The 26705-nt window shown below is 35.1% G+C and overlaps 5 protein-coding genes across 8 annotated transcripts; 2 read left to right on the plus strand and 3 right to left on the minus strand.

Annotated features, from left to right (window-relative positions):
* Positions 1 to 148: 148 nt before the first annotated feature.
* On the minus strand, positions 149 to 1847 carry LOC130718380 (60S ribosomal protein L22-2-like). The gene is made up of 2 exons (XM_057568966.1): positions 1571 to 1847; positions 149 to 517 (listed from the first exon to the last, which is right to left on the minus strand). The coding sequence occupies exons 1-2, from the start codon at positions 1783 to 1785 to the stop codon at positions 373 to 375; spliced, it is 360 nt and encodes a 119-aa protein (XP_057424949.1). The 5' UTR covers positions 1786 to 1847; the 3' UTR covers positions 149 to 372.
* A 52-nt stretch (positions 1848 to 1899) lies between these two features.
* Positions 1900 to 4009, plus strand: LOC130718379 (outer envelope pore protein 16-4, chloroplastic). The gene is made up of 6 exons (XM_057568964.1): positions 1900 to 2048; positions 2136 to 2187; positions 2270 to 2301; positions 2404 to 2437; positions 2541 to 2608; positions 3598 to 4009. Exons 1-6 carry the CDS (start codon positions 1977 to 1979, stop codon positions 3736 to 3738), a joined length of 399 nt encoding a protein of 132 aa, XP_057424947.1. The 5' UTR covers positions 1900 to 1976; the 3' UTR covers positions 3739 to 4009.
* A 2962-nt stretch (positions 4010 to 6971) lies between these two features.
* LOC130719823 (caffeoylshikimate esterase-like) lies at positions 6972 to 8264 on the plus strand. The gene is made up of 4 exons (XM_057570428.1): positions 6972 to 7128; positions 7316 to 7446; positions 7559 to 7696; positions 7860 to 8264. Exons 1-4 carry the CDS (start codon positions 6972 to 6974, stop codon positions 8262 to 8264), a joined length of 831 nt encoding a protein of 276 aa, XP_057426411.1.
* Positions 8265 to 8617: 353 nt separating this feature from the next.
* Positions 8618 to 12832, minus strand: LOC130716741 (UDP-glucuronic acid decarboxylase 2-like). Its single transcript, XM_057566750.1, has 7 exons — positions 11812 to 12832; positions 11557 to 11699; positions 10783 to 10862; positions 10593 to 10676; positions 10401 to 10475; positions 9568 to 9660; positions 8618 to 9161 (listed from the first exon to the last, which is right to left on the minus strand). Exons 1-7 carry the CDS (start codon positions 12414 to 12416, stop codon positions 8949 to 8951), a joined length of 1293 nt encoding a protein of 430 aa, XP_057422733.1. The 5' UTR covers positions 12417 to 12832; the 3' UTR covers positions 8618 to 8948.
* A 9744-nt stretch (positions 12833 to 22576) lies between these two features.
* On the minus strand, positions 22577 to 25558 carry LOC130720987 (mitochondrial zinc maintenance protein 1, mitochondrial). Of its 4 annotated transcripts, none has more exons than XM_057571711.1 (3): positions 25230 to 25558; positions 23674 to 23769; positions 22577 to 22926 (listed from the first exon to the last, which is right to left on the minus strand). In XM_057571711.1, the coding sequence occupies exons 1-2, from the start codon at positions 25477 to 25479 to the stop codon at positions 23693 to 23695; spliced, it is 327 nt and encodes a 108-aa protein (XP_057427694.1). In that variant the 5' UTR covers positions 25480 to 25558; the 3' UTR covers positions 22577 to 22926; positions 23674 to 23692. The 4 variants fall into 4 exon arrangements, with proteins under 4 accessions (XP_057427694.1, XP_057427692.1, XP_057427693.1 ...); XM_057571709.1 differs by having other exon boundaries at positions 22577 to 22970; XM_057571710.1 differs by having other exon boundaries at positions 22577 to 22987.
* Positions 25559 to 26705: the final 1147 nt, after the last annotated feature.

Below are 26705 nucleotides of genomic sequence, written 5' to 3' on the forward strand. Positions count from 1 at the left end.
GAATTAAATTTCCCCTTTGCTAAGGTCACTAACGGATTTAAGATTCCAACTTGTGGGGGGAAAAATCATGAAGAAACATCTAAGATGCGAACTTATAGTAATTATCATCCACATCAAATGCAATTTCTTGCAACATTAGACGAGAAAAAACTCAAACATATCTCCTGCTGTAATTAGTAAATAGTGACCAAATAAAAGATAGCAATCCCAACATGTAAGATGCGAACTGTGTATCTGAATTCTATGGCATAACATTGGTTCACAATGAAAATTTAAACAACCAGAAAAAAGTCGATACATAACATAGATTAAAAGCAATTTCCGCAACAATTACACCTAATGGATAATGCCTCAAGACAGAGTCTTAGATCTTCAGTCTTCCTCCTCACCCTCATTCTCAGCAATGTTGAAGTATCTCAACTCGTAGACATTCCGGTCCTTGTTGGAGGCAATCACACGTAGCCAATCTCTCACATTGTGCTTTTTCAAGTACTTCTTGGTTAAGTACTTCAGATACCTGAGAAAGGTTCAATGGGAAAAAAAATCAAACAAAGTAGATAGAAATACCAGAGAAGAGACAACTAGTACTATAGGAAAACTCAGCTACAAAGAAACAAATGTGAAGTAACAAATAAATGACAAAACCAGCTAAAGATAAGCTGGGAAACCAGTCCAATTCATAACTGCTCCGACTCACAGCATTGTCTAAGTGCGCATTAGAAGAAGACTCACAAGAGTCATGATCACTTAATTGTTAACAATTAAGCTCCAAAACTTTGGCAATGAAATTTAAATTTATTACCACATGCAATCCATCACAGCAGAGCAAAACTTATTGCTACAAAATAGGAATTTTTTAGAAAAAGCAGAAAGCAAGAGAGAAACCTCAGCTACAGCAAAATCAAGGAAGAACTCACTGGTATCTTAAGAAAGAAGGGGCACCTTATGTCAACAAACAACCATCTCTTCCAAAATGGCTCAAACTAACCCAATGTTCATACAGAAACCTCTCTCAATTTCAATGCATGAAAACATCTCAAGCCAACACCAGCTCTAACTAGCATTTACTACTACCATCTCAGAAGAATTGAAGCTTAGTGAACAGTTGAGAAGATAACTAGCTAGCACCTAAACCTAGTTATATTCATTCCTCCCCTCTCAAACAAACTTGACAAGTTAGTAAGAAGTCTAGGAACTCAAAACATAAACTTGATAACATAAATCACATTCTAAATCGTGTATGACACAGTAATTCAAGTGTGTTCCACCATGATCAAAGCATCAAATCTTTTACACTTTCCTCATTCCATTGATACCAAATTACTTAAGAAAGTCCTAATCCCAATTAGTCACAGCTTTAAAAGATGGTATAAGCATAAGCTATCCTGAGTAACTTATGAGAATAAGCTCAAAACTGCATAAGCTCTAAGTTCAAATAAGCTCTTCCAAACAGGGCCTTAATCGACTATCTTCTAACAGAGTACATAATCTACTACACTAATCAGAAGCTCAAATATCTCAACTAACAGAACAACATTTCAAATCAATACAACAACGAAAATCACCTCACCGTTTGGAGAAGTTGCTATCGGAGGTGACGGTGATTTTGCTCTTCTCACGAGAAACAGTGACAGAATCGCCGAGCGCACCAGCTTTGCCGCCGACCTTAATCCTCTCCTGCAGAAACTTCTCAAGGGAAGCGATGTCCATGATCTTATCCTCCACCGGCTTCGCGCAATCGATCACGAAGCTCGTCGCCTTCTTCTTCCCCTTCGCTCCACTCATCTTCGCACCTCTCTCTCTCTCACTCTGCAACTCTTCCTCCTACACCTTCTTTCTGATAACAAAAAACTAGGGTTTTGCTTGCAACTTCATAAAGCAAAGGGTTTGAAGAAAATGGGCTTTTCTCATTTTGGACTGGGCTTAGGCCCAATTATGTCAAATGACTCTCGCTACCCTCTGATACAGGGAGAAAGATGGAAGAAGACCTCAACAACGTGGTTCCATGCTCCTCCCTCGCCGTCGAGTCTAGCCTCCGCGTCGGAACGGTGAGTCACCGTTCATTCTCATTCTCCTCTGCTTCTTCATTCACCGTTGATTCTCATTCTCCTCTACTTCGTCTTCTTCTTGTTCAGGCTGGTGCAATCTGGGGCTTGTGTTATGGTCCCTATGAAGCTCGTCAACAGGGTAAAATTCTCTTATGCATCCAAACTTGTAGTGATTTCTATTCTCAGTTGTGGATTTTCATCTCTTCAAGTTCTGTATGCAGGTCTTACTGGCATTCCACGAGTTTCTTTTGTGGTACATGATTTTCCTTTTTTTCAATTTGGTAGTGTATTGAATTCAAAACTGGTGCTAGGGTTTTCTGTGAGCTGATGGTTTAGTTTGGGTTGTTGAGAATAGGCGAACACGGTCGGCAAGTTTGGGATTCGATGCGGTAATTGAACTATTGAACTCTGAATAACATGATGTGATGATGTTTGAGCTTTGTAATGATGTTTTTCTTTGTAGAATTGATGTTAATTGATTTGGGATTTTAGGACTTGTAGCTGGAGTTTTCAGCATTACGAGATGTAGGATTCAGCAATACAGGAGGCAAGATGATTGGGTTAGTTAATCAATTCCTTCTCTTTAATCCTTTGTTTTCAACTAATCAAGAACTTCAGTGATAGGCGTCAGAAAATTGAGGAATTCATTTTTAATGTTAGTCTGTTAGTGAGGTTTATTTGTTAGTTAGTTTACTTTGTTGTAGATGAATTGTTAGTTAGTGCTGCAGTTATTGGATGTTCCTACTTGTTTACAGTTCAGTTTAATTTCAGAATTCAATGGAGTAGATTTGTGTTGTGATGTTCTTGTATTGTGTGCGTTGCAAGAGCAACTTAGTCGTTCTTTTACATATTTGAGATCTTCAGTGAAGCTTAGACTTTGTTCTTTATAGATAGTTCAGGAAAATGGAATTTGTACTTCTGGTAAGACCAATTGAATAAAGATTCTATGGGATCTGTTAGAAATATAATTATTCATGTGTCCTTTACCCAACAAATGAATAACTATTAAGACCTATATTGAAATTGGAACTAACTAGTTAGACATCCATTGCCTGCTCAGGAGAATTGACCCCCTATATATGCATGCACCAAGAGGTGCCCAAGTATGTTCTTCTTTGCCTGTACTTTTCAATTTTGAGCTCTTGGACTGACTTGAGTATTGAATTGTGTTTATGGGCTTTCCATGGCATTGCATTTAAAATGTTGTAAACAAATACACCATTGCTTGCCCAATTTGTGTTGATTTATCAACTTTTTTTTTTTGCATGCCTGTATGGCCATCAGAACTTGTAATTTCACTTCTATGGATTGTTTCAATATCAGAATTTTGGTGTTTAGCTATATGTAGTTGTTTTGGGGCCAACTTTGGCATTCATTTAGAAACCTGGAATACCTTTTTTTTTGTTTTGAAGACCAAGCATGTTTATTAGAACAATCGTGTGTGCTAGATTTATGTATTTACGTGGTTGCATATTTATGCATTTGACATGGACAAAAAAAATGGATCAACGAGTTGCTAAAATTACTTGCAAAATAAACTCCCAAACAGGTCAATGGTCTGATTGCGGGAGCTGTGGCAGGTGCATCTGTTGCTGTTGCTGCCGGGACACGGAAATGGACGCAGGTGATTGGAATGACAGGTTTTGTTTCTGCTTTTTGTGCTGCAGCTGACTACTCCAGAACATCTTAAAATGACATGAGAAACCGTGGGCAGAGATATTTGATCCAGGTTTCTTGGAAGACATCAACAAGCAAAATTCTTTGCTATTTGGTAGTTTTCAAAGATTGTATTTTTTTTTTGTTATTTATGTGTTTAGAATAATTTAGTCTTGGTTGAGGTTCTCTTTATACATGATAACACTAAACAAGACAAAAATACTATGTAAAATGCACACACATCATGGTCTTACAACCACATTGTACATTTCCTTATGACTTCAATTAGGAGAATTTTTCACCAAGGGGCTTCCTATAAAGCGGGTTCGAGACTTGAATGAGAGTGTTGTGTGATTTAGTTACCATAATTAGTAGAAATATGACTTCATAGTTTAGTAATTAGGAAAGATATAGGTTAGGGTTAATTATGTTTTTTATCCCTAAATATTGAGTGAGGTTTAGTTTTAGTCCCTCCTCGTAGTAAAATTGCAAAATTACCTTTGCATTTGTAGAAATACCCCACTTTTAGTTTCAGCGGGAGAGAAAGCTCATGTGACCTTGCCTATATGTACGTCTAAGGCGATTTGGCATGCTTAATGATATATATATTTTTTGAGAAATAAAATATCTTGTTTAGAGGAGGCAACCTCTATCTCTATGAAGTATTTCAACTGTCCAAGGTCCCTTTATATCTCAAACCGAGTAGCATTGTTTGTAGAACCGGACCGGACTGACCGGTCCAATCAGGAATTGAAACCTTGGCTTGATCGGTCATCTCCCTTGATCAAAGGTGATGAAAACCAGTGAATAATCATATGAACTAGTGAAAAACCAGCAAAACAGATGTAAAATCAGTCTTAGCTTGTTCAAGCAAAACAAGCTCCCATTATTGCACTACGCTTAACCTATCGTTGAAGCAACAAACCGAAACTCCAATGGAACAACCATAGATGAAAGATCCAACGCCCAAGTCTCCTATTGTCTGAACCACAATAGATCGAAGCCTCATCGACGCAACCGGCCACGGGCTCGATCTCATTTCACAATCTCATTATCGATCTTGAATTCTCTCGTTGTGACTGAGTACGGGCTCATGCGTTCTTTTGTAAAAGGAGCTAGGCTAGGTCTAATTAGACTTCTTTAGCCCTTGTTTTATATTTTTAGTCGTAGTTTATTTTTTTATTTTTTTTGTCTTAGCCCATTTTATTGTATTAAATTTTGAAAAAAGAAAGAGGTGATTGTGAGGAGAGGCTAATATTATAAATTTATTTATTATATATAACATATTAAAAAATATTATTTAGCTTATAAAATATTATTATTTAATTATCATCGGTTCAACCTTAGTTTGACCTAAATAACACTATTAAACTTTAAACCAATGCCCTAACTAGTTCAGAGACCGGTGTCCTAACCGATCCGATTCTTCTAAAGATTTTCTTTTGATTTTGATTCTCAAGCTCATTATTGCCTCCAATGATCATATCATTTGTATGGATAGATAGAAATGTGAGTTTGTCATCTCGATAAGGTCTTATAAAGAGAGTAAAATCGCTGATTTTGCGACATATGCACAAGCCTATATGGTTATTTCAACCGTATGACAAAACAATTTAATTAACAAGTATACCAAGTATCCAGCATGTCATGAGTTAAAAAATTATAGCTTATAGTAGAAATATATTTTACCCAAAAAGTCAAAACTGAATTTTTTTTTTTGGAATTTAAAAAGTCAAAACTGAAATTGGTTTAATCTCGGATATTTTGAATTGAATTTAGTTGGGTCATGACGTTCAAAATAATTTAGTTTGGTCATGTTTGAATTTTTTTTCTGGTACATGGTCATGTTTAAATTTAGAGTCAAACTAGAAATGCAATAAACCAAGAAACCTAGTTAGATTCATTTTTTTGGTTTTCTCTACACCGATTTAACTCCATTTATAAATTGTTAGTTTCACCTCCATATCTTAAAAAATATACAAGGGTTGGTAGTTATTGTTATTAGGTGCTTTTTTGTTCAATATTACCCAATTAAAATTTGACCTCAACGAGTTTTGTTAAAATTTATCATTTTTAGATATGAAAAAAAAAACACATTCGAAAATCCACATCTAACGGGCTCAGCAGTTAAGTCCATTGTGTAATTTAACCAAAAAATAAACTATGACAGATGAAAGGTCAACCTATGATTAGTATTCCTCTTTGCAATGCCTCTGATTCTTCTAAAATGGATAATAATTGCGTTTGTTATTGGCCTGGGCGTATGTAATATCCACAAATGGTTATGCAGATACAGTTGTGGCTGTTTCAAGTTCCAAAGGAGTGGTCACCTCATTCATATATAAACCCAAACAAACAATGCAAATTCCCAGATACAAACCACCATCAACACCTTTGTTTCTTTTTGCCTATCTCTCCATTGTTTTATCAGATAGGCATTTGCTCCTTTCATTTCATAATTATAAGCTTTCATCAAAACTGTCACTATATATACTCTTATTTGTCACCAACTCCCATTGAAGGCTCTATAAAAACGTGTCGGACTACAATTGCGGCTGCAACATAAAGGGATTTCCAACTCCTTGCATTGTGGTCTCCGCAGTTGTGGTCTCATTCACCCGCATTTATCTGCAATTCTGCAACGTATCGACAACCGCAATTTAAGACACCCATATCATCATGAATAGGAAGTTTTCATATCTTGAAGTAAGTCCTAACAAAAGCAATTCTTGCTTTCTCTCACAAACTAACAGTTCTTCCTTAATTTGTGTAATCGTTATGTTAATTGTGGAGATTGTGTTGTATCAGGAGTTCTGGCAGAACTCAAGGGGAAAGCAGCTCTTCACCTGCAAATGGCTACCATTTTATTCTCCCAAGGGCCTCGTGTTCTTTTGCCATGGTTCAATTCTGTTTTCCCTCCTTCACTCACTCTCTCTCTCTCTCTCTCTCTCTCTCTCTCTCTCTCTCTCTCTCTCTCTCTCTCTCTCTCTCTCTCTCCCTCACCACCTCCTGCTAGGTACAAACAATTATTTAACTTGCTATTCGTTAATTATTTAATGCAGGTTATGGAGTGGAATGCAGTACCTTCATGAGAGGTAATACATGATGCCTTTGTTATTCATTGCTTTAGCTTTAGCTCAAGTTGTTCATATCCAAATCTCATGTATCAGTTCAATGATCATAATAAACAAATATATTATGTTTTTTGATATTTCCTTTTACAACCCACAATTTGGATCATTAATATAAATTTAACGTCAATGCTTCATGACTCTAGAATTGGGATCGAAGTTTGCATGTGCTGGATATGCAGTGTTCGGGCTCGACATTGAAGGACATGGACGCTCTGAAGGTGTTCGTTGTCACATACCAAACTTTGATTACGTTGTTGATGACTCTTACTACTATTTCAAGTCAATTTGCGGTAAGGACTCAATTTTGAGCATGTTTAGATACACAGTTGATTGAAGTCGTTTCTATTCACTGTGACTTTTGACTTGTCATACTTTTCCATTGTGTATCCAAACATGCATTTCATATGTAACAATCTCAGTGTTAAAGAATTTTGGAACATGTTAGCTAATTCATGCTGACTCATTTGGGTATTTCAGATCGCCCAGAGTACAACAGAAAGGACAAGTTCATATATGGTGATTCAATGGGAGGGGCAGTGTGCATATTATTGCATAGAAAGGACCCTTCACTCTGGGATGGTGCCATTCTTGTTGCACCAATGTGTAAGGTATGAGGAGTGTGTGAACATTTACTCAAAGCTTCTTCTTTATTATCTCCTTGTTGACTCAAAAAAGGTTCGACATGTATGGTTTATATGCAAATGTTCAAATGTATGCTAGATTTCAGAGAAGCTGAAGCCGCATCCCATTGTTGTAAACATCTTGACTAAAGTGGGACAAATTGCTCCAAAGTGGAAAGTAGTTCCCTCTAAGGATATCATTGATACAGGCTTCCAAGATCAAGCCAAGCGAGAAGCGGTGAGGCTTATTTTGGATCAGTTTACTTTTTCCTAGAATCAATTCCGACACCCACAAAAGCTTTTTCCCATAATCAATTCTGGCACCCTAAAAAGCATTTCCCCAAAATGATTCTGGCACCCAAATATGCACTTAAATATGTTTTGTTTGGCTATGATTGCAGATAAGGAAAAACAAGTATGTGTACCAAGACAAGCCCCGATTGAGAACCGCAGTCGAGATTATGAGAATCTGCACAGAAATTGAAGCCACCTTATCTGAGGTGACAATACCGTTCATAGTGTTACAAGGAGAGCACGATAAAGTGACAGACCCAGAAGCATGCAAGGCATTATATGAGCAAGCAAGTAGCGAAGACAAGACCTTGAAGTTGTACCCTGGTATGTGGCATGGCATAACCACTGGGGAGTCTGATGAAAACATCGAACTTGTCTTAACAGACATCATAACTTGGATGGACATGCGCGTTAGGAAGATAGGTTCTTCTTCTGAGACCTGTAGACCAAACAAAACTCTAAATGGTGTTGACTGTGTTGCTGAGTCGCGAGTACGCCACGCATCAATGTAGAGATGATAAACCAACCCAATTAAGAGGGTGGTGTTTGTTTGATTTCATGTGAACTTTGAGATCACATGTCATAATTATTGTTCTAATCAAGTTTCAAATGCTATATATAATAAAAGTATTCATTATAACGTGACTATATTTGTTATTTGGGGTATTATGTATAACTAATTAGAATTATGCAGAAGAAACAAGAAGCAATATGACAGAATGTTTTATTAAAATTTAAAATAGTAACAGAAGCAGAATTGCAAACTTTAGAACTAATGTTGGCTAAAGGGAAGGGTAAAGACAGAGATCAGATCACAAAAACTTCCACACCCTCTCCCATGCAAACAATTTAAGTTCGAAGGAAGTAGAAAATGTAAAGGTAAATATGTTGAAATAACTATAACTGTAGTCTCTTATACATACCAATTACATAAAACAAAATGTAGAAATAGAATATAGATAACAGGAATTTGATAAATGAAATCATCATGACTGGCTACAAATTTTCAAAGAAGGTAATAATAACCCGCATATAAAGATTGATGAAGAACGAACCACAAAATGAAGATCATATGCTGCTGTTACTAATGAACCTCTGGGGGTGATAGGGAAATGTACTACTGTTATCCTGGAACTAGCATCTTCTCTTCCCTTTCTTCTCACTCTAAGGTACACATAACATGGTCTGAGCAAGAATTAGGCGACGGTTGCACCTTCCTTGTGGTCACCAAAAATGCGTTGTCGGAAGTCAGAAACCATGAGAGGGAGGCCCTTGTGCAGGTCCACCTTTGGTTCCCAGCCAAGTAGCTCCTTGGCCCTATCAATATCAGGCTTTCTCTTGTGAGGGTCATCCTCTGTGTTGGGCCTGTACTCTATCTTTGCATCTGGGTCGATTGTTTCTTGGACCACCTACACCACCATTACCAACGGAGCTGATTTTAACGTACATATATAATATTTATGCATTCAATTAATGGGGTCTATCATATTCATCTGTGAGGCTAGAGTTATTTAATCCACCGACAAAAAATAAACAGTCCTTGAGAATAAGGGTGGAAGATTGACAAATTCCACATTAGTGCAATTTTGGATTAGGACAACAATGAAGCCAAAATCACGGTGAACTATCCTAAAAGTTAAGAAAAATCACTCTTATCCACCGTGATTTTGACTCACTTTGATTTTCCACCGTGTATCCAAACATTTACTCTGATCCATGTTTTTTCTATGTTTGAGTTAAAACTTCAATTAACTTCAGCTAAAAATAAGAATTTTAATCTTTCCCTCTAATGAATCATAATTGCATCAATTTTACCTTGGCAAGTTCAAGCATTGTGAATTCACCCGGATTTCCAAGGTTGAAAGGTCCTACGTGTTCTCCTTCCATAAGGCGCATCAGACCCTCCACCTGTGCCAACATAAATATCACATCACATTAATACAGCAAACAACAACATCTCAAGCCAGATTCCGAAGGTATAGCAGTAACTCACAGCATACACCTAGGCCATATTCTAAGTACTATTCAATGTGGTATTTCATTATCACAAGGACACGTGTTAGTTAACAAGCTCCTGCATTCAATCCTACACATAATAAAACCTACCACCCTGATCTATTAATGCTTCATTTTTCTATTGTTTTCAGAGTTGAGCTTTTTAAACTTTTTTTTATTGTGCAGTGCGAGCTGCAATTTAAAGAGGTGGCCCACATGGGCCTTCAAACTCGCTTCTAGTCACATGCAAATGCTTCTTCACACAAGAAATGAGCCACAAAGAGCAGTACATGCTCAATCGTGTCATTTAAGCACACGCCACATTCTTTACTACTCACAAAAAGTGAAATAAACTTAGCTACTAGTAACATGGGGAACAGTACAAAATGTTTGTGTTAAATTTGCAGCATGCACATGGGGGAAAAGTTGCTTTAACGTATCAACCTAAATATCAAAGCTACTTGCAAGTTGCAATCCAGATCCAAACCTTGCTAAACAAGTGCCACATAAAAACTACATACATTTAAAGATAAAAAAAAATATAATATGTTAAACATTTTCAGCTAAGAACATGGATTTATTAATTCCATAAGAAACAAAGTGCAAGCCAGTTTTGACATAGTAGAGGTTGTGAGAAAAGTATGTTTGCTTACCAAATCAGACACATATTGGAAACTTCTTGTCTGCTTCCCATCACCATAAACAGTCAAAGGCTCCTTCCTCAGTGCCTGAAATAAGGCCACCAGTTAGGGACAAATTACAATTACAAATTACAAATAAAGCCAAACAGAACAGGACCCATTGCTTTGTGATTCAAATTCAAGTAAATAAATAAGAGGGCCTGCCTGAGCAACAAAGTTACTAACGACACGGCCATCATCTAAGCACATTCGGGGTCCGTAGGTGTTGAAGATTCTAGCAATTCTAACCTGAAAAATGAGGCACCATTTCAATTATTAATTTGAATTTGAAAGTAACTATTTAAGGCTCAACAATTGAGTTAAAGAAGAAGACAAGACAGTTATGTTAGGTGACCTCAACACCGGCCCCTCGGTGGTAGTCCATGGTCAATGTCTCCGCCGTACGCTTTCCCTCGTCGTAGCAACTTCGAACACCTGTCGCAAATCCATCAAACCAATTCACATCTTAAAGTAAACAACAACTTTACACTGCCCCACATCTGACACCTCTTTTTCTTTTTCTAAAAAGGAACCTTTATCATATGTAATTAATAAAAATCATAAGGAAACAAAATGGCATAGTGTCAAAATTAAAACGTGAAAATAAAATAACCGGGTAAATCTCATTTGTTTTTACGAAAATAAAATGCCATCTCTTTCGTTACTAAGAAAGAACGATGAAATTTAACTGTGATTAAATTCCGAATCTGGCAGCATCTAAAGAATTATCAGGTGTACTGGACGTTTATAAAAAAAATCACAAACTCAACCTACATGGTGCTGCCACAGCCGCCACCACCACCATTCTCTCTGTTCTACACTAATTTTACGGCGAGAGTGGTTTTCTAATTCACATTTTACGGCGGCAAATGTGCAACATGACCCATGAAGAACAAACAAATCAACAAGAATCTCGACAATTCAATCTATGTGGACCCGCAAATCACGGGTTCATCGTCGACATAACACTCTGAAATTCCTAAAACGCGTTCCTCTTGACACGTTCTACGTATAAACAAAAATGACCAGGTCTCACAGATCAGTGAATTCAAATTCAAATTCAAATCCAAACAAACAGAATGAAAATGAAAATTCCGGTCACCGGAGCAAGAAGGAAGAAAGTACTAACCAATAGGATTGACGTTGCCCCAGTAGGTTTCCTTCTGAGGATGCTGCAGAGGATCTCCATAAACCTCACTGGTACTGGTTAGCAAGAATCTCGCACCAACTCTCTTAGCCAAACCCAGCATGTTCAGTGTACCCACCACATTGGTCTTGTGAAGCAAACACAGTTAAGAACTCCAAATTCAAATCCAAACAGATCAATAATCTAAACATTGAAATTGAATGCAGAAACAGAAAAAAAAAAAAAAAAAAAAAAAAGGATATGATAGTTTTGACAGGGTTGAACTTGTAGTGAACAGGGGAAGCAGGGCAAGCGAGATGGTAGATCTGATCGACTTCAAGCAAGAGAGGCTCAACGACGTCGTGGCGGATGAGTTCAAACCTAGGGTTTCCAAAGTGGTGCATCACGTTCTCCTTCCTCCCGGTGAAGAAATTGTCAACCACGATCACACTGTCGCCTCTCGCCATCAACCGATCCACCAGGTGCGACCCGACGAAACCGGCTCCGCCGGTGACAACGATCCGGAGCCCCTTTCGCTTGATCCCCAGTGGAATCTTCCCGACGGAGTGGATGCGGTGGTGGAACGCCGGCTGCTTGTACTCGTGGTTGAAGTAAGAGATCGGGACCGGCTCATTAAGGGAGGTGGTGGTGAAGGAGGAGGATGAGGAGGAAGAGGAAGGGACGACGGTGAAGAAGACGGTGGCTATGGCGACGCCGGCGAGGACGAAGAGGAGTCGCTGCTCGCGGAGCATGTAGCGAATCGGGCGGGTTACAGAGAGCCATGGTTTGTCGGGTTTAGGAGAGTAAGCATCGTTAACGGGTCGGGTCTCGTCGTGCCTTCTGTAATTCAATTCCGAACCCATTTTTCCTGGTTTGAAATTCCAGAAAAATGGAGTCAGGGATTTTGTGAAGTGGTGTGAAGAGAAGATGATTAGAAGATTGACTGAGTTACGAGTTGGGAAGTCGCCGGAACTCGGTCGCCGGCGGCACGGTGGTGGTTAGATGAGGGAGAAATGAATGGAGGTGGAGATCTGCAGAGTATTTAAACAGAGAAGTGGGAGTGTTTAAGGGGAAAAGGGGTTTTGTGGAATGACGGGAATGCCCTTGAAAAGTGTGGACGGCTGCATTTGGGTGCAGGGTCAATGGTGGGTGAGTGAGATTGAAGATTTTTTCAGAAAGGGAAACAAGTACTAGTAGTGATTAAATTGATTAAAATAGAAAATAGAGTTAGAGAATGAATGGAAACAATGAACCATTCATTGATTCAAATATGCAGTGGGAAACAAGATATTAAGAAGCTTTAAATTTGGTATTTGAAAGTCTTAAAAGACTCATTAAGAGGTGGGATTTCTGTTTTTGATAGAGGCAGATCTTGTTGACTAGCAATTGGAATTGTAATTACATGGAATAGGGAACTTGCCAAAATGGTCTTTTGATTCTCAATCATACATTACTTGCCTGCCCCCACAGGTAGGGTGTAGACAAAGAGGAGGGTGGGGGTAATCATTAATGTACCCAAAAATATAATTCATTTTTACTTAAATACTTGTGTTTTCTTAACTTTACAGGTTATTTTTTTAAAAAAAAAAACTTTACAGGAAAAGAAGAAGGCACCAAAAGAAGAAACACATATTAAGCAATACAATTAATTTTATTAACTTAAAAAATAAATATTAGTTATTTTACTATTTTATCATTTAAATGGTATTTTAAGTATCTTTATTTATTTTTCTCACAATAACCTAATTTGAAAAAACATTTATTAATGTTCTCTTAAAATTATAAGTGGATTGCCCGTAAAAAAAAATTATAAGTGGATAGATTAAATTTTTAAAATAAATAATAGTAATAAAGAACAAAGACAGAAAGACTAAATAATAAGTTACACTTAGAATTTTTTTATCAACTTCTAAATGTATTATTTTCAATTTTTCAATTTTTTTTCTTTTTAATTAGTCTGGTACTGATATTGATGTCACGCCATGCACGAATTGAATAAGAGTATTTTGTTGTCATACATCAGACATTTCATTTCTGTTTTTTTTTAAATATGTATATCACTTATTTAAGTTTTATTTTCTAATATAATCATAATTACATTCTAATTCCTTTTTTTTCTAATTTGTTATGCTTTGAATCAATATACCAGAATCATTTTAATCTTTCAGATGTGTATACGAAAACATAAAATATAATTTGTTTTAGTTAATTTTCCAAATCAATCATTTAAAACTATTTTATATCAATTTTATTTCTTATTTGATACCATTTTGAACGTAAGATATTACATTCAATTTTTTTATTTTTAAATATATAAAATAATCAAAATTATTAAAAAATTATTGTGTCAGCATACATCTTAATGGTAAAAAAGTTATAATTGACTTTTATTAATTATTCGAATATTATTAGAAATCATTAAATGTTAAACTAATACAGTAATTATTTTTAGAAAAAATCACAATTGACTTTTGTTAACTATTCTTATGTCATTAATAACTATTAAATGCAATATTAATTCATTAATTATTTTCAAAAATATGGAATTATTTAATATTTCAATTACTAAAAAATTAGAAAGAATAAATAATTAAATATGATATCATCACCCGTACCTAGTAATTATAATATGAGAGAGAAAACTTGTGAAAGAAGACATTTAATGATGAGGTGACTGCGTGACACTTGTCGAAGTTGCCACTTTTTAGTTTAAAAAATAGTATATAGTATAGAATATTTTGCACTTTTATAAAATTTATTTATCTTCCTATTTATTATAATTACGTGTTAAATTATGCACCAACTTTAGCTTCAGCAATTGTCTCCATCTTTTTTTTTATAAACTACTCGATACCCGGTCACCATTCGGATATCGACTATTCCAAATTTAGATTTAGTCACAGTTTAGGTTCTTCATCCCTCACCAAAATGTATTATGCGAAAATCATACCCGAAAGCTCTTCTCACACATTCAATCTGCATTTGTCTTCATCTAATAGTGATAATAATCAAACATTCACCCATCATTTTTTGTTTTTATTTGGAAACTCATCCGTCATCATTTTAAAACTAGGAGGTTGAGAGTTGTGAGACTACAAATTTTTTTATAGGTAAATGTTAGTTGTTAGTAAATTAGTCCCTTCTCAGGTTGAGAGTTGTGAGACTGAAATTAATTTAGTGGAAATTACATTGTTCTTGAGATTTATCATTTTTTTCAATAACCTTTTTTTTTACTTTGAGAAATGAATGGATCTCCTCTTACTCATATAACCTTTAGAATAGTAGAGAAATTTTCTCATTTTTTGCTTGTTAAATTTCTCTCGCAATTCTGATCATGTGTGGTGAAGACTAAATATCTCTCTAATAATCTGTCTCATAGGAATCAAACTTTCGACCAAAGAGTCTAAACAATCACCTTTTACCACTGCGATTGACACCCTTAAATAATTTTTTCATTTGAAATAATATAATACTTTTACTTGAAAATAAATATTTAAATATTTTCCAAGTGTAAAATAAAAGCAGTTTAAATATTTTACTCTTTTTTAACAAAAAAAAAATGTAGAATAACAAGAAAATACCAACAAATTATCGAGTTGGACGCCAATAACATACTAGAGAAACCAACAGATGATTACACCTAATAAAGTAGTCTGAAAAGAATTGTTTATTAATTATAATTTTACTCTAACTAACAAAATTGGGTACAACTTTTTTTTAACTATTGGCTACACCTTAGGCCAAAGTTATTATCATTTACCTAAGCAAGGCAAGCCAGCTAGCCCAATTTTTGTAACCTTCCCCAGTTCCTTCCCTCTCCGAAACATGGTTGTTAGGTTGTTAAATAGCGTAAATAAATTATGGAATTGGATAGGGCCATATAAAATTAAAACTATAATATAATAAAACAACAATATGAAACTTATGTCATAAAAGACTACATTATGTACGCGTCGACTTTTATGGGTTATGCATCATAATCATTTTAGTTGGAGCTACTTGCCATCATTTAAAATATGTTTCATAGTACTGTTTCTGGTTATGAACAACATACTTCCAACGAGTTATATATATTATTCTTTCCTTTTTTAATTTATAGTAATAACCAAACCCCTCAATTTTAAATTTATATATTTAATTTATTCATTTTATGTCAAACTTGAACCAAACTAACATTGATTAGTTTGATTATCTGATTAATTTTTTTCCATATTCAACTCTTTTTATATTTATGCTCCCTACAGGTTGAAAGGGCTACGGAATGGGTAAGATGAATAATATGAGGAGATGTGGGAAAATTAATTATTTTATTTTATTTTAATATGTTATAATTTACTCCTCATTTCTTATTATTGGTCATTTTTTGTGAAAAAAATATAATACCTAAAAAGAATTAAATAATTTTTTTCAAATTCACCCTCATATTAATATGGGTGGGAGGGGTAGCTCACTTGGTTGAGCTAAGGGTAGAAATAGGTGTTGGAGATGGAGATCGAGGGTTCGAACCCCGAGAAAGAGCATTTGCCTATAAAAAAAACCCTCATTTTAATATTGTTTTTTTATTACAAGAGGAAGATTAAAGACAAACTAAGCTACAACATCTTTAATATGAAAGAGATGAAGAAATTTTGGAATATTAATTTAGAGATAAAATCATAGGAAGGCAACAATCTAAGAAAGTTATAATCATTTTCTTTACAAATTTATTACTAATAATTATTTTTCTAAATTTTTTTGGTACATCGGAAAAATAAATTGCACCCGTCAGGAATCGATTCGTGGACCTCCCCTACCCAACCCATATGTCTTCAAACTCCTACCACTTGAGCTATCCTACATGGACTATTTTTCTAAATTTAAGAGAATTAAGTATTTGTGACTTATATATAAAAACAGATGAAATAAAATATTTCATGTAGGAAACAAAAAGTAACCCATAACATAAGGAACTAAAATTACACATCATTTAAAGTTGACGCACAAGCAGGGGCGGATCTATGTATGAGCTAGGTGTGGCTATAGGCGGATCTATGTATGGGCTAGGTGTGGCTATAGCCACACCGAATTTTGTGAGAAATATTTCTAAAATATATAAACCTAGAAATATGTTTTTTGTTACTGGTTATAATATTAATGTTCAATTTAGATTCATATGGTGAAGTTGGCTTGGTGGAAGTCTGATTTGTGTTTTTTTATCACCTCCAAGCACATGCTTCGAATTGAAAACCTCTTGGTACTTATCAAAAGTTATGTCTGCCAATGAACCATTGTGATTATTTTAGCATAATAATAAACTTGAAAGAATATATCTTTTATATTTAACTACACCAATATATAATGTCAGGATCCGCCCTGCGCATAAGCATAATATATCAGCCCCTAATAAATGAGTGGAGTGATGAAAACCTGAAGATTTTCATACAAAATTGAAATCATTAACATTGAATACACAGCTTTCTAATTATTATACCATTTAAATTCATGAGATCAGCCGCAGTGATTCCTATATTGATTCCGCGAATAAAATAAATACAGTAAAATATGCGTACATTGATTTTAATTTCCTGCTTCTTTAACCTGAAAAAATGTACTAACATCATGTCTTCTATTTAAAAAAAAACTATCTAATTCATCAAGAATAAATTCTAAGGGCCACCACCAACTACCACGAAAAAAGGAAAATGTCTATTTTTGAGTGACTCATTATCTATTTCTAAGAATATGAGTATTACTTAGATGGGCGTGTGGAAATCCCTCATGTTTACGTAGAGATAACTCTAGTTGATATTTTTATCTTTCTAAGCACTTTTCCTTTCCATTTAAGCACTACAATAAGTTGATATTAGAATTGACATCTGCAAAAATGGGCAATAACTTGAGATTCAAAACATAAAATTGCCTTTATGACTTTGTCAAAGCTTTTGGAAACTGAGTTAAGTAGCTACCTTAACCTCAAGAAAACATTTGGCGTACTACTTTCATATGCTTCTCAAGAAGGGAAAGGCACAAGCACTAAAATAATTGCAATCAACTTTATTTATTGTTAAACACCTAACACTCATCACTTCAAACCAGTGCTGGTGTTTGTTGACAATCATGTGCATGTTTCCACTTCAAATAACGTGATTAAGGCACCACTTGAACAAAATCCCTTAACCCATGTACTCCTATAGTAGCTAATATTTTAAGGTTGTTGCACAAGTATTAAGAAATAACAATTAATATTCTTGTTTTATTAAAATTACTACCTAACTTTCTATTATACCCTTTATCTCTCTTATTTTAACTTTTCAATTTTTCTACCACCAATAAATGAATGGTACAATTGGTAAAGTATAATTAATGTTCTCTTGAAATTGTAAAAGTGTCAAATAAATAGGAACAAAAAATGAATTAAAATAATGCCAGTTATATAAAGACGGATGGAGTAGTATTTATTTTAGTAAAATAATTAATTAAATACAATCACACTTAGGAAATAAGGAACTATCCAACTGATTGAGATCAAACGAACCATAAATATATGAATGAAGCGTACATTGTCATTATAATTAAGCTTAGTATTTGTGTCTTTATATGTCGTAATTGTCTTTGCAAGCTATTAGGAAGGCTAATAGAAGGACTTCTGAGATCATGGTCCTCTAGGCAGCCTCGTATGATTGTTAGTAAGTGGGTTGTCGTGCGGCTGGTCGACCTTAGATAAGACGAGACATTCTTTAACTAGTTCATATTGTCTACTCTTACGGTACTCACTTTGCTGCGAGACCTTTGGGTCGGCTGAGATTCTACTGTACCTTTTGAACCAACCAGAACAACAACCCTCCAGCTTGACATGTAGAGTATGACATTTGCTTCACGAATATTAATATCCACTCAAAACTTCCCTTGTCGAGATAGATTATTGCCACTTTATCTTAGTAGTCTAATGATCAATATTCTTTGTTTAGACTTTCTATTTTCAAAGAGAATTATAGAAGCTTTTGCACATTTCCCTCCTTTTAACAACAATTGCATAAAATCATTCTACTCGGGAGTTGTCTTCAAATTTCAGCCTTCTACCTTTATTCCAAGAATTAGCGCTCAATGACCTGAAATTCTATTATTTTTGTTCTCCAATCTAAGGACTTTTCTTCTTCAAGTACATCTCTTCCTCTCCTATTCCTTTTTTTTCTCAAATGATTGTTATTCATCCTTTAAAAGAAGATGGGAGTGAGGTATTTACTCCAAAAAAAAAAACTCTAGTATGGAGCGCTCAGTCATCGTCTCTCCAACTCATTTACAATCCTTTTGACTTTAATTTCATCTATATTAGATGACATTTTACTAAAACTCATCAGGAACTTAGAGGATAACGATTTGAGTAGCGACTCAAGTGGCGATACTTCAATGGATCTTTCTCACTTGGATTTGGATCTTTGTTCATGCAGATTTCTGCCTCATAGGTCATAAACAAGGTGAACAAATACTTGGCATTCCTCTCTCGACAAAGAATAAGGTTTGGATGGACTCAAATGTTTTTTTCAATCGGCTGGGTGGAAAGGATTACAAAGGACATGGGCGTTTGTTTCACGGATAAGAAAAGGATTCCCGGGAATGTTTGGGCTGGAATCTACATTCCAGTGTTTGGTAGCAGATTTGAAAAAAATATTCCCGGGTATCTTTCATTCCTGGGTAAGTCATATGCCCATCCAAAAGCATTTCTCATTCCCATGATTGAGAGGTGGGTAAGTTGAATCCTGAATAGAAGGGAATGTGATTTTTGGTGTGAAATCTCTGAATTGTCACTACCCACTACCCACTACCAACTACCCACTACCCATGTCTTTTACCGCTAAGGGTATTTTAAGAATTTTACTATCTATTCCCAGGAATATACATTTTGAACCAAACATATAATATAATTATACCCAGGAATATTAAAAAAGATTCCCAGAAACTGATTTTGTGAACCAAACGAATTTTTTAAAGATGTCTGGGAATAATATTCTCATCATAACATTCCCGGGAACAAGATTCCCGGGTATCATTTTTTAATCCGTGAAACAATATTTTAAGAATAACCAATTAATTTCTCATTTTCTATCCCGGATTGTATCGCTCGGGCTTAGTCTAAGTGTGTTGGGAGATTATTCATGTATACTTATATCTTTTTTTTTTGAAACCTATGTATACTCATATCTTTACAAAACTCAAACTCAATATCCCCTTTTATAGATTTTGAGTCATTTTTCCTCATCCGTTTAAATATAAATTTAGGACCCGTTTGGAAACACAACTTAATTAAGCGTTTATGGTTATAAGCACTTATGCCATAAGTGCTCATTCATAAGCTATTTTAAAATATTTATTGAAATAAATTGAAAATAAGTTATATATAAGCATAAGCTCTTTTTCATAAGTTATCATTAATAACTTATAAAAATAAGCTCAAAACAACTTATGGTAAGCCATAAGCTGTTTTCATAAGTTCTCCCAAACACTGACATAATCCTGCAAAAAGAAAAATCATCAGATACAATCCTGCAAAAAAGGGTAAAACGATGAGTTTACTTCAACCCCACATTTCAAGAATGAGATCCTCTCCTAGAGAAATAATGATGAAATACGAAAATTTCCTTTTAGTTGAAAAAAGAGAATCTCTAGAGCAATCAAAGAGTTTCCTTTTCATTATTTACACTCCTCAACCAGCAAAAATATTTTTTCTTGCAAAAATATTTAGTTTTATGATAAATATTTAAATATCGTAAGACAAATATTGAATAATAATGAAAGTATTTTGAAAGAAAATTATTGAAAATTTTAATTTAAATTAATTTGTAAGCTAAAAGAAATATATAAAAAACATCAAAAAATGAAGAAGCTCTTTAATTTTTAAACCCAAAATAATCAAATATGCAAATTAAATCAAGGTAAATTTTTACATAAAAGTTAAAATTTAATTGCTATTAACAAAAGTATAATGCCTTGGATCAAACTAGTCATTTTAAGAACTTGATCCACCATGGAAGGGGCTTGGGTTTTACGCTCTGTGCACGTCGTCATCTTCTGGTTCATCTTCTGGTTCTTTGAATCAGAAGCGACGTTGACTTGGCTCAACACGTGGCACTTAAAAATATCTCATGTTTCTTCTACCTTCGCTCCACTGGGCGAATCCCCAGCATGATCACATTGACTTAGAATCTCAACCTACAAGGAAAATCAAATATCGTTAAATAACTTATTTAAGTGGTACATTTTTAATTTTTTTTAAGTAAAATTTTGAGTTCGAAACTTGTTTATAATTTTTTTTGTGGGAAGATCTAATCCCACTTAGATGTAGATATTTTTTACTCGAACAAAATTGTTAGTAGAGAGGATACATGTGTTATGCACTTATGCGTCGTCCTTGTATATACTAATTAATATACATGAAAAGAAAAAAAAATATAGTACCCCTCACAGAGTGTGCGTGGAAATGAAATAAAGACGAATAGCATGAGCTTGGAAAGGGGTTATATTAGATGCATGGACGCACATTAGAGGCTTAGGTCATGCCAAACTCATGAGACTCGACAAATCAATAAATGAGTCACTTGAAAACTAATCTTCCCAAAATAAACGGCATTACAGAAATTAATGGTTAGCCAAATCAAACTTTCAGTTTCTGGAACGTACTTCCCCCAACTAGGCAAAGTTTCAGCCATGTTAGAAAAGATTATCAATCGTGATGGTAGGAAGCAACTATCCAGCCTAACATGGGTTTGACTTTCACACATCTTGATCTAACCAAAGAAAAAGTAAAAATTCAAGGCATCAATGAAAAACTTAGGTATTCATAAAAGTAAGTTTAGAACATTGATTACGTGTAATAAAAGGGATAGGATAGATTCTATTAACGGGTGATTATTTATGTAGTACATAATTCCCTTAAAAAATGTCACAAATTTAAGTTTATGTATGGAAAAACTTTGACTGGAAGAACTAAGTTAGGAACACTATGATGTGTATGTTTCCATCTTGGACAAAATTATTTGCCTGACTTTAGTCAGATAAAAAATTGAAACGGATTGTGACTTGATATTGAATTTCCACTACCAAAACATGTTTTAAAACACGTATTACAATAGAGGAGACGAAAGTATTTGTATTATAAAAATATAAAATAATCATAAAATAAGAAAGAATAATAGTCTCAATTAATTACCCTTCAAAATAATAATAATAATCTCAATTAATTAGAGAAACCTATGTCTGTATATCTTGGATCTATCCTCGAGCGGTTGTGGTTCTTCTTTTCTAATGTTGATTTCTTGTTGAAGTAAAGTTTTAGTTTAGTGATATTTCCTTTAGGGAGGGAATATCCATAAATCAAATTTCTCGGCGATAAAAAAAAAACTTCAAAACTAAAATTTTCCAACTTTATAGCCTTCATTGAACATGGCTATAGAGTATTAAGCATCAAGCCCAACCCAAGAGTTCATCAATGGCTTGAAAGCAACCTAGTTATTGACCCAAAAAAAGAAAGCAACCAAGTCATTGACCAAAAAAATGAAGCAACCAAGTCATTGACCAAAAGAAAGCAACCACGTCCATTTTTTTTTATAATTAAACCATCATACCAAATTCTTTCCCATTCACCAAAAAAACCATCATACCCAATAACAAATTCAATTAATTTAATGAAATATTTTAGTTTTAAAGTATTACTATTATTTAGGATTTAGTTGCATATTTGGTCAATTGAAACCATGACAAATTAAGTATAACTAATGCTCTTTCTCAGCTAGACTTTTGAACCCTTTGCAGCAATTCGATTTTCCTTCCCTTTTTGCCTTAAAACCTATCAAGGCAAAGCATCTACATCCGTGAGTGCTACACCTATCCATGTAAAATAACTGGGGCTTCTTCCAGCATTGCTAGAGAATGGTGCTGGCGAGCGGATACAAAGGTCCATACCTAGTTACTCTGCATGACATATTTGCAAAGCTTGTGTGAGCTGGGTTCTTGCTACGATTTTTCGTTCAAAGTAATAACAAGCACGGCGTTCCTGTGTTATACAAACTTCATTGCAGAAAAACCATGAAATACAAAATGTTAACTAGCTGAGGTCAACATTCTCTCTTCCATACAAATTCTCGGCAACCTTGTATACCATCACAAATAGTTAGCTAGTGGTCAGATAAAGGTATGTGTAGCTTGTACTAGGACTGTTCCGTCCCTAGTTGCAGTTGCTCATAAGAAAGAAGGCTTTCGGTTCACAAACCCAATCTTGGAACCTTGTTTCTGTGTATGACCCAAGCTACATCTATAATTTTATAGTTTAAAAGTAGTTCCAATGCATGTGTAGCTCCCAAATTTGAATTCAACTACTTGAGCATCTTAGCCTGAACGCAGCTGTCAACAATCCCAGAAATATTCAGCCAAACATGCATCTTCATCTGTTGAATTTGTCAATCTGTTAATTGGGTAAGCCAGTTAATTGTAATTATCACTAAAAATAGTTATCAAGTGCATTTTCCTTTTTTTCTTAATGTATCTGGGCACCAAGTAGGTCAGAGCTACAATCCTACAACAATTACAAGGGGTACCTTAGCAACCAACCCCAAACGGCCAAAGAAGGAATGTCTACCTATATTTTCTCTTCTATAGTTTTAGCCTCGGATAGTGTAATAGTCCCTGTTTTTCATTGTTTACTCCTAGTAGATTCTACTTTCTACGTATTATGGCTTTAGAGTTCAGTTCCAATCTTTTCAAGACATAGTGGTCTTTGGGAGAGCAAAATCATAGCAAGAAGAAACTATACAGACATACACCCCATATACAAGGACCGAAATCCAAATGAATGTGGATCAATTTCTATTTAAACCAATTGAAATTCGGCTGCAGTTAAATTTAAAAAGCTAACAAACGGGTGAGCTGCATTACTCAATCATACAACAATAAAGGGTAGAATAAACTTTTACCCATCATCTTTATAACCTATCCGCTCTGCTAAATAAATTGAAAGGAAACAAACGTATTGAAAAGAAAAAGCTACAACCACAAAAGCAGTCTAAGCAGAAAACTTCAAGCACAACCAACACTTCTTATTGCTCCTTAACAATAATAAACAATCTAGAAGAAGAAACACCTTTTTCTAACCTCTTCTCTCCCGTACTTTTCATGAAGACTTCCTAATAATTTCTTCAGTAGGAATTTCAAGTGTTGCTCCTGCATGCTCTTTACCAGGCTTCATTACTGCAGCACATAAGTTTGAAAAATAGATGAAAAGAAATTAGTCTAAGATGCAAGTTTAATTGGATGATATTCCTGACCTGTCCAAAAAGGGGGGAAAAAGGAGGAGCAAAAAAATATTAGAACGTAAAACTATAAGGATGCCCATGGCAGGAAGGCAGACAATTTAAGATGTTTAGACATAATCAATGTCTGCTTGCAATGACTGTGTTCGGGATATGCTTATGAGATAACCATAGACATCCCAAATAACCTTATATTTGGACTTCTTTAAATGATATTCTTGTTTACAATAAGGGGCAGTAGATACACTTAGATCATTTACCAATGGCCTTCCAAAAACTTAGGAAGAACAAGTTGTTTGTGAACAAAACAAGGGCAGGCAAAAGAGTAGTATCTTGGTCACATAATATCACCGGTTGAAGTACCAGATGATCCAAAAAATTTGAAGATATGGTGGAGCGGCCAACCACATCTGATGTTAAGAGATATTAAGAGGATTCCTTGAGTTGACAGGATATCATAGAAAATGTGAGGAACTATAGTAAGATTGCAAGGCCATAATGTAGAAATTAGACTAAGAAGTGTTTGCATGGAAGTGTGACGCTCAACACCCTTTCAGTACTCTTAAAGCAGCCATGACAACTCCACTGGTGGCTGCTCTTCATTTTGATAAAACATTCACTTTCAAGACTGGTGCATATGACTAAGGTTAGGAGCTGTTATGACTTATGATGTAACACGAAAAAACCAATAATAGCCTTTATTAGCCAAGGATTGTCTGCCCATGCCCAAATCAATCTGTTTATGAACGAAAATTGATGGCCATTTTACTTGCAGTGCAAAAGAGGCAACATTGTTATGGACAAGCATTTTACAATATAATCAGGGCAGACCAGCAGAGCTTGAAAAAACTCGCTGATCCGAGGTTATTGGGGAACAAACAGCAACAATCAATTGACTTCAAAGTTTAACATTAGGACATATTTTGAAATCAAATATAGACCCAGAAAGGAGAACGCTGTAGCCGATGCTCTATCAAGAAGATGGGATCTTCCTACCATCTCAAAAGTCCAGTTAATCAACCCAATACATTCATAGTAGAAATGCAAGCTGATTCCTAGACTAAAACCATCCTAAAACCAGGATTTGAGGACAACCAGGGAGTCGTCTTATAGACACAGGCGGGCTACACAAAAGGATACCCATAGAGTTTCAAAGCATTCCCATGGGGGTTCATTCTGGTTTTCTTCACAGAACAAGTATCAACTATCAACCAAGAAACTTGAAGCTCTTGCAGTACAATCCAAAGTTCATCAAACAGAAAATTGCTAACACTGATCCATGAATGTGTATTGATGAAATTAAAAGCAATACAAACAAAAAACAGGAAGAACATGTTACTATTGGCGCAAATTAACAAACAGGTGGAGTGCATTGAGAGAGAAGGAGGAGGAGATTACCGTAGCTGCCGGCATCGGAATTGAGTTGTGCCTGGACGAGCATGTTGGTGATGAAATGGGAGGCCTCGCTGGCTTCTCCGAGAAGCTTCTGGATCTCTTCCTCTGAGCTGACGTTTCTGTTTTCCTCGAACTTCTTCCGCACCTCCGCCGCAGACCCTTTCAACATCACGCCGTCGCCGGCGAAGGTTTTCCGAGTGGCTTTCAACACTGCGCGGTACGCGCTCAGAACTTCGCCTCTCGCCATGTTCATGTGGTCTCTGATCTCTCGTTTTCTTCTTCGTGTTTGTTCCCTTTACCAGTAGCCAATACTATTGACACGACGCTGTTATGCTAAGTCTCCTTTTTGCACTTTTTTTATTAAAAAAAACCCAATAGGATTTAAGTTGGTCCAAAAGCCTCACGACTAAGTGAGTACTATAAGGGCGGTTTAGACGACTTAACCAAGGAACAATTCATCTCGGCTAAAGGCCGATCGGTCACAAGACGACCCATAAGTGATAAACAAGCAAGATAGCTAGAGTTAACCTTGTATTCGGAAGACCGTTTACAGGGGCTTTCTAAGACTTGTAGAGACAACGATGACGGATTCTGAGCCAATAAATCCTGTTGTACTTGTTCATTTACATAATACTTTTCTCATTATGCAACCTCTAAGTTATTCTCTTGGCTTACCTATGGAGAGTGTTGAACCCTTTTTGTACAGAGATATTCTAGGCATGTTGTATCTACCAAAAAAAATTCTAGGCATGTTGTTCTTGCTTTTTAGTTTACTTTTCCCATTCATGAAAAAAAACTCGCGTATCGAACTTTAAATGGTTGGTAAAAATAATTTTATATTATTATATATAAAAAAAAAGTTATTACCAAATTTGTCACGAGAGACTCATTTACCAATTAGAATTTGCACGGATACATGAGGCAAACATGGTTGGAATTTGGAAACATCTCAAATGGCAAAGGCAAACATATGGTCCATGTTTTTCAAGTCAAAACAGTCAATTATAATCTAACTTCTTGAACATCATGATTTCTTGTATAGATGCAAATTTTCTGCGGTTAGATCATCCATTTTATATTATTTTACCAAAAAAAGATAATACATTTTATACCCAAGAATATAAAACCTTTACAATTAAGACCTTGTCAATAGTATATAGTCTAATCATGCACTTAGTAAATAAATACAACCGATAATCATAGCATGCATGCAAATTCACATTTATGAGCTTTATTATCACAAAGCTTTATTATCACAAATACAAAAGGCTAACCTACTAATGAAGCATCTATAGATGACATCCATAGCTCAACTATAAGTGTATGAGAGTGATTATGTAGATTTAAAAGCAGCAAACAGCAATTCATTTTAATGAACAACAATTTGGCTTCATTTTGGATAATCATGCCCACCACGCTAGCTAGAAGGTATATAAATATTGATTTCCACCCGATACTCAAAACGTGATTGGTTGTAAC

This window comes from Lotus japonicus, chromosome 5 (assembly GCF_012489685.1).
Source record: "Lotus japonicus ecotype B-129 chromosome 5, LjGifu_v1.2".
In the NCBI taxonomy this organism is placed as follows: Eukaryota; Viridiplantae; Streptophyta; class Magnoliopsida; order Fabales; family Fabaceae; genus Lotus; species Lotus japonicus.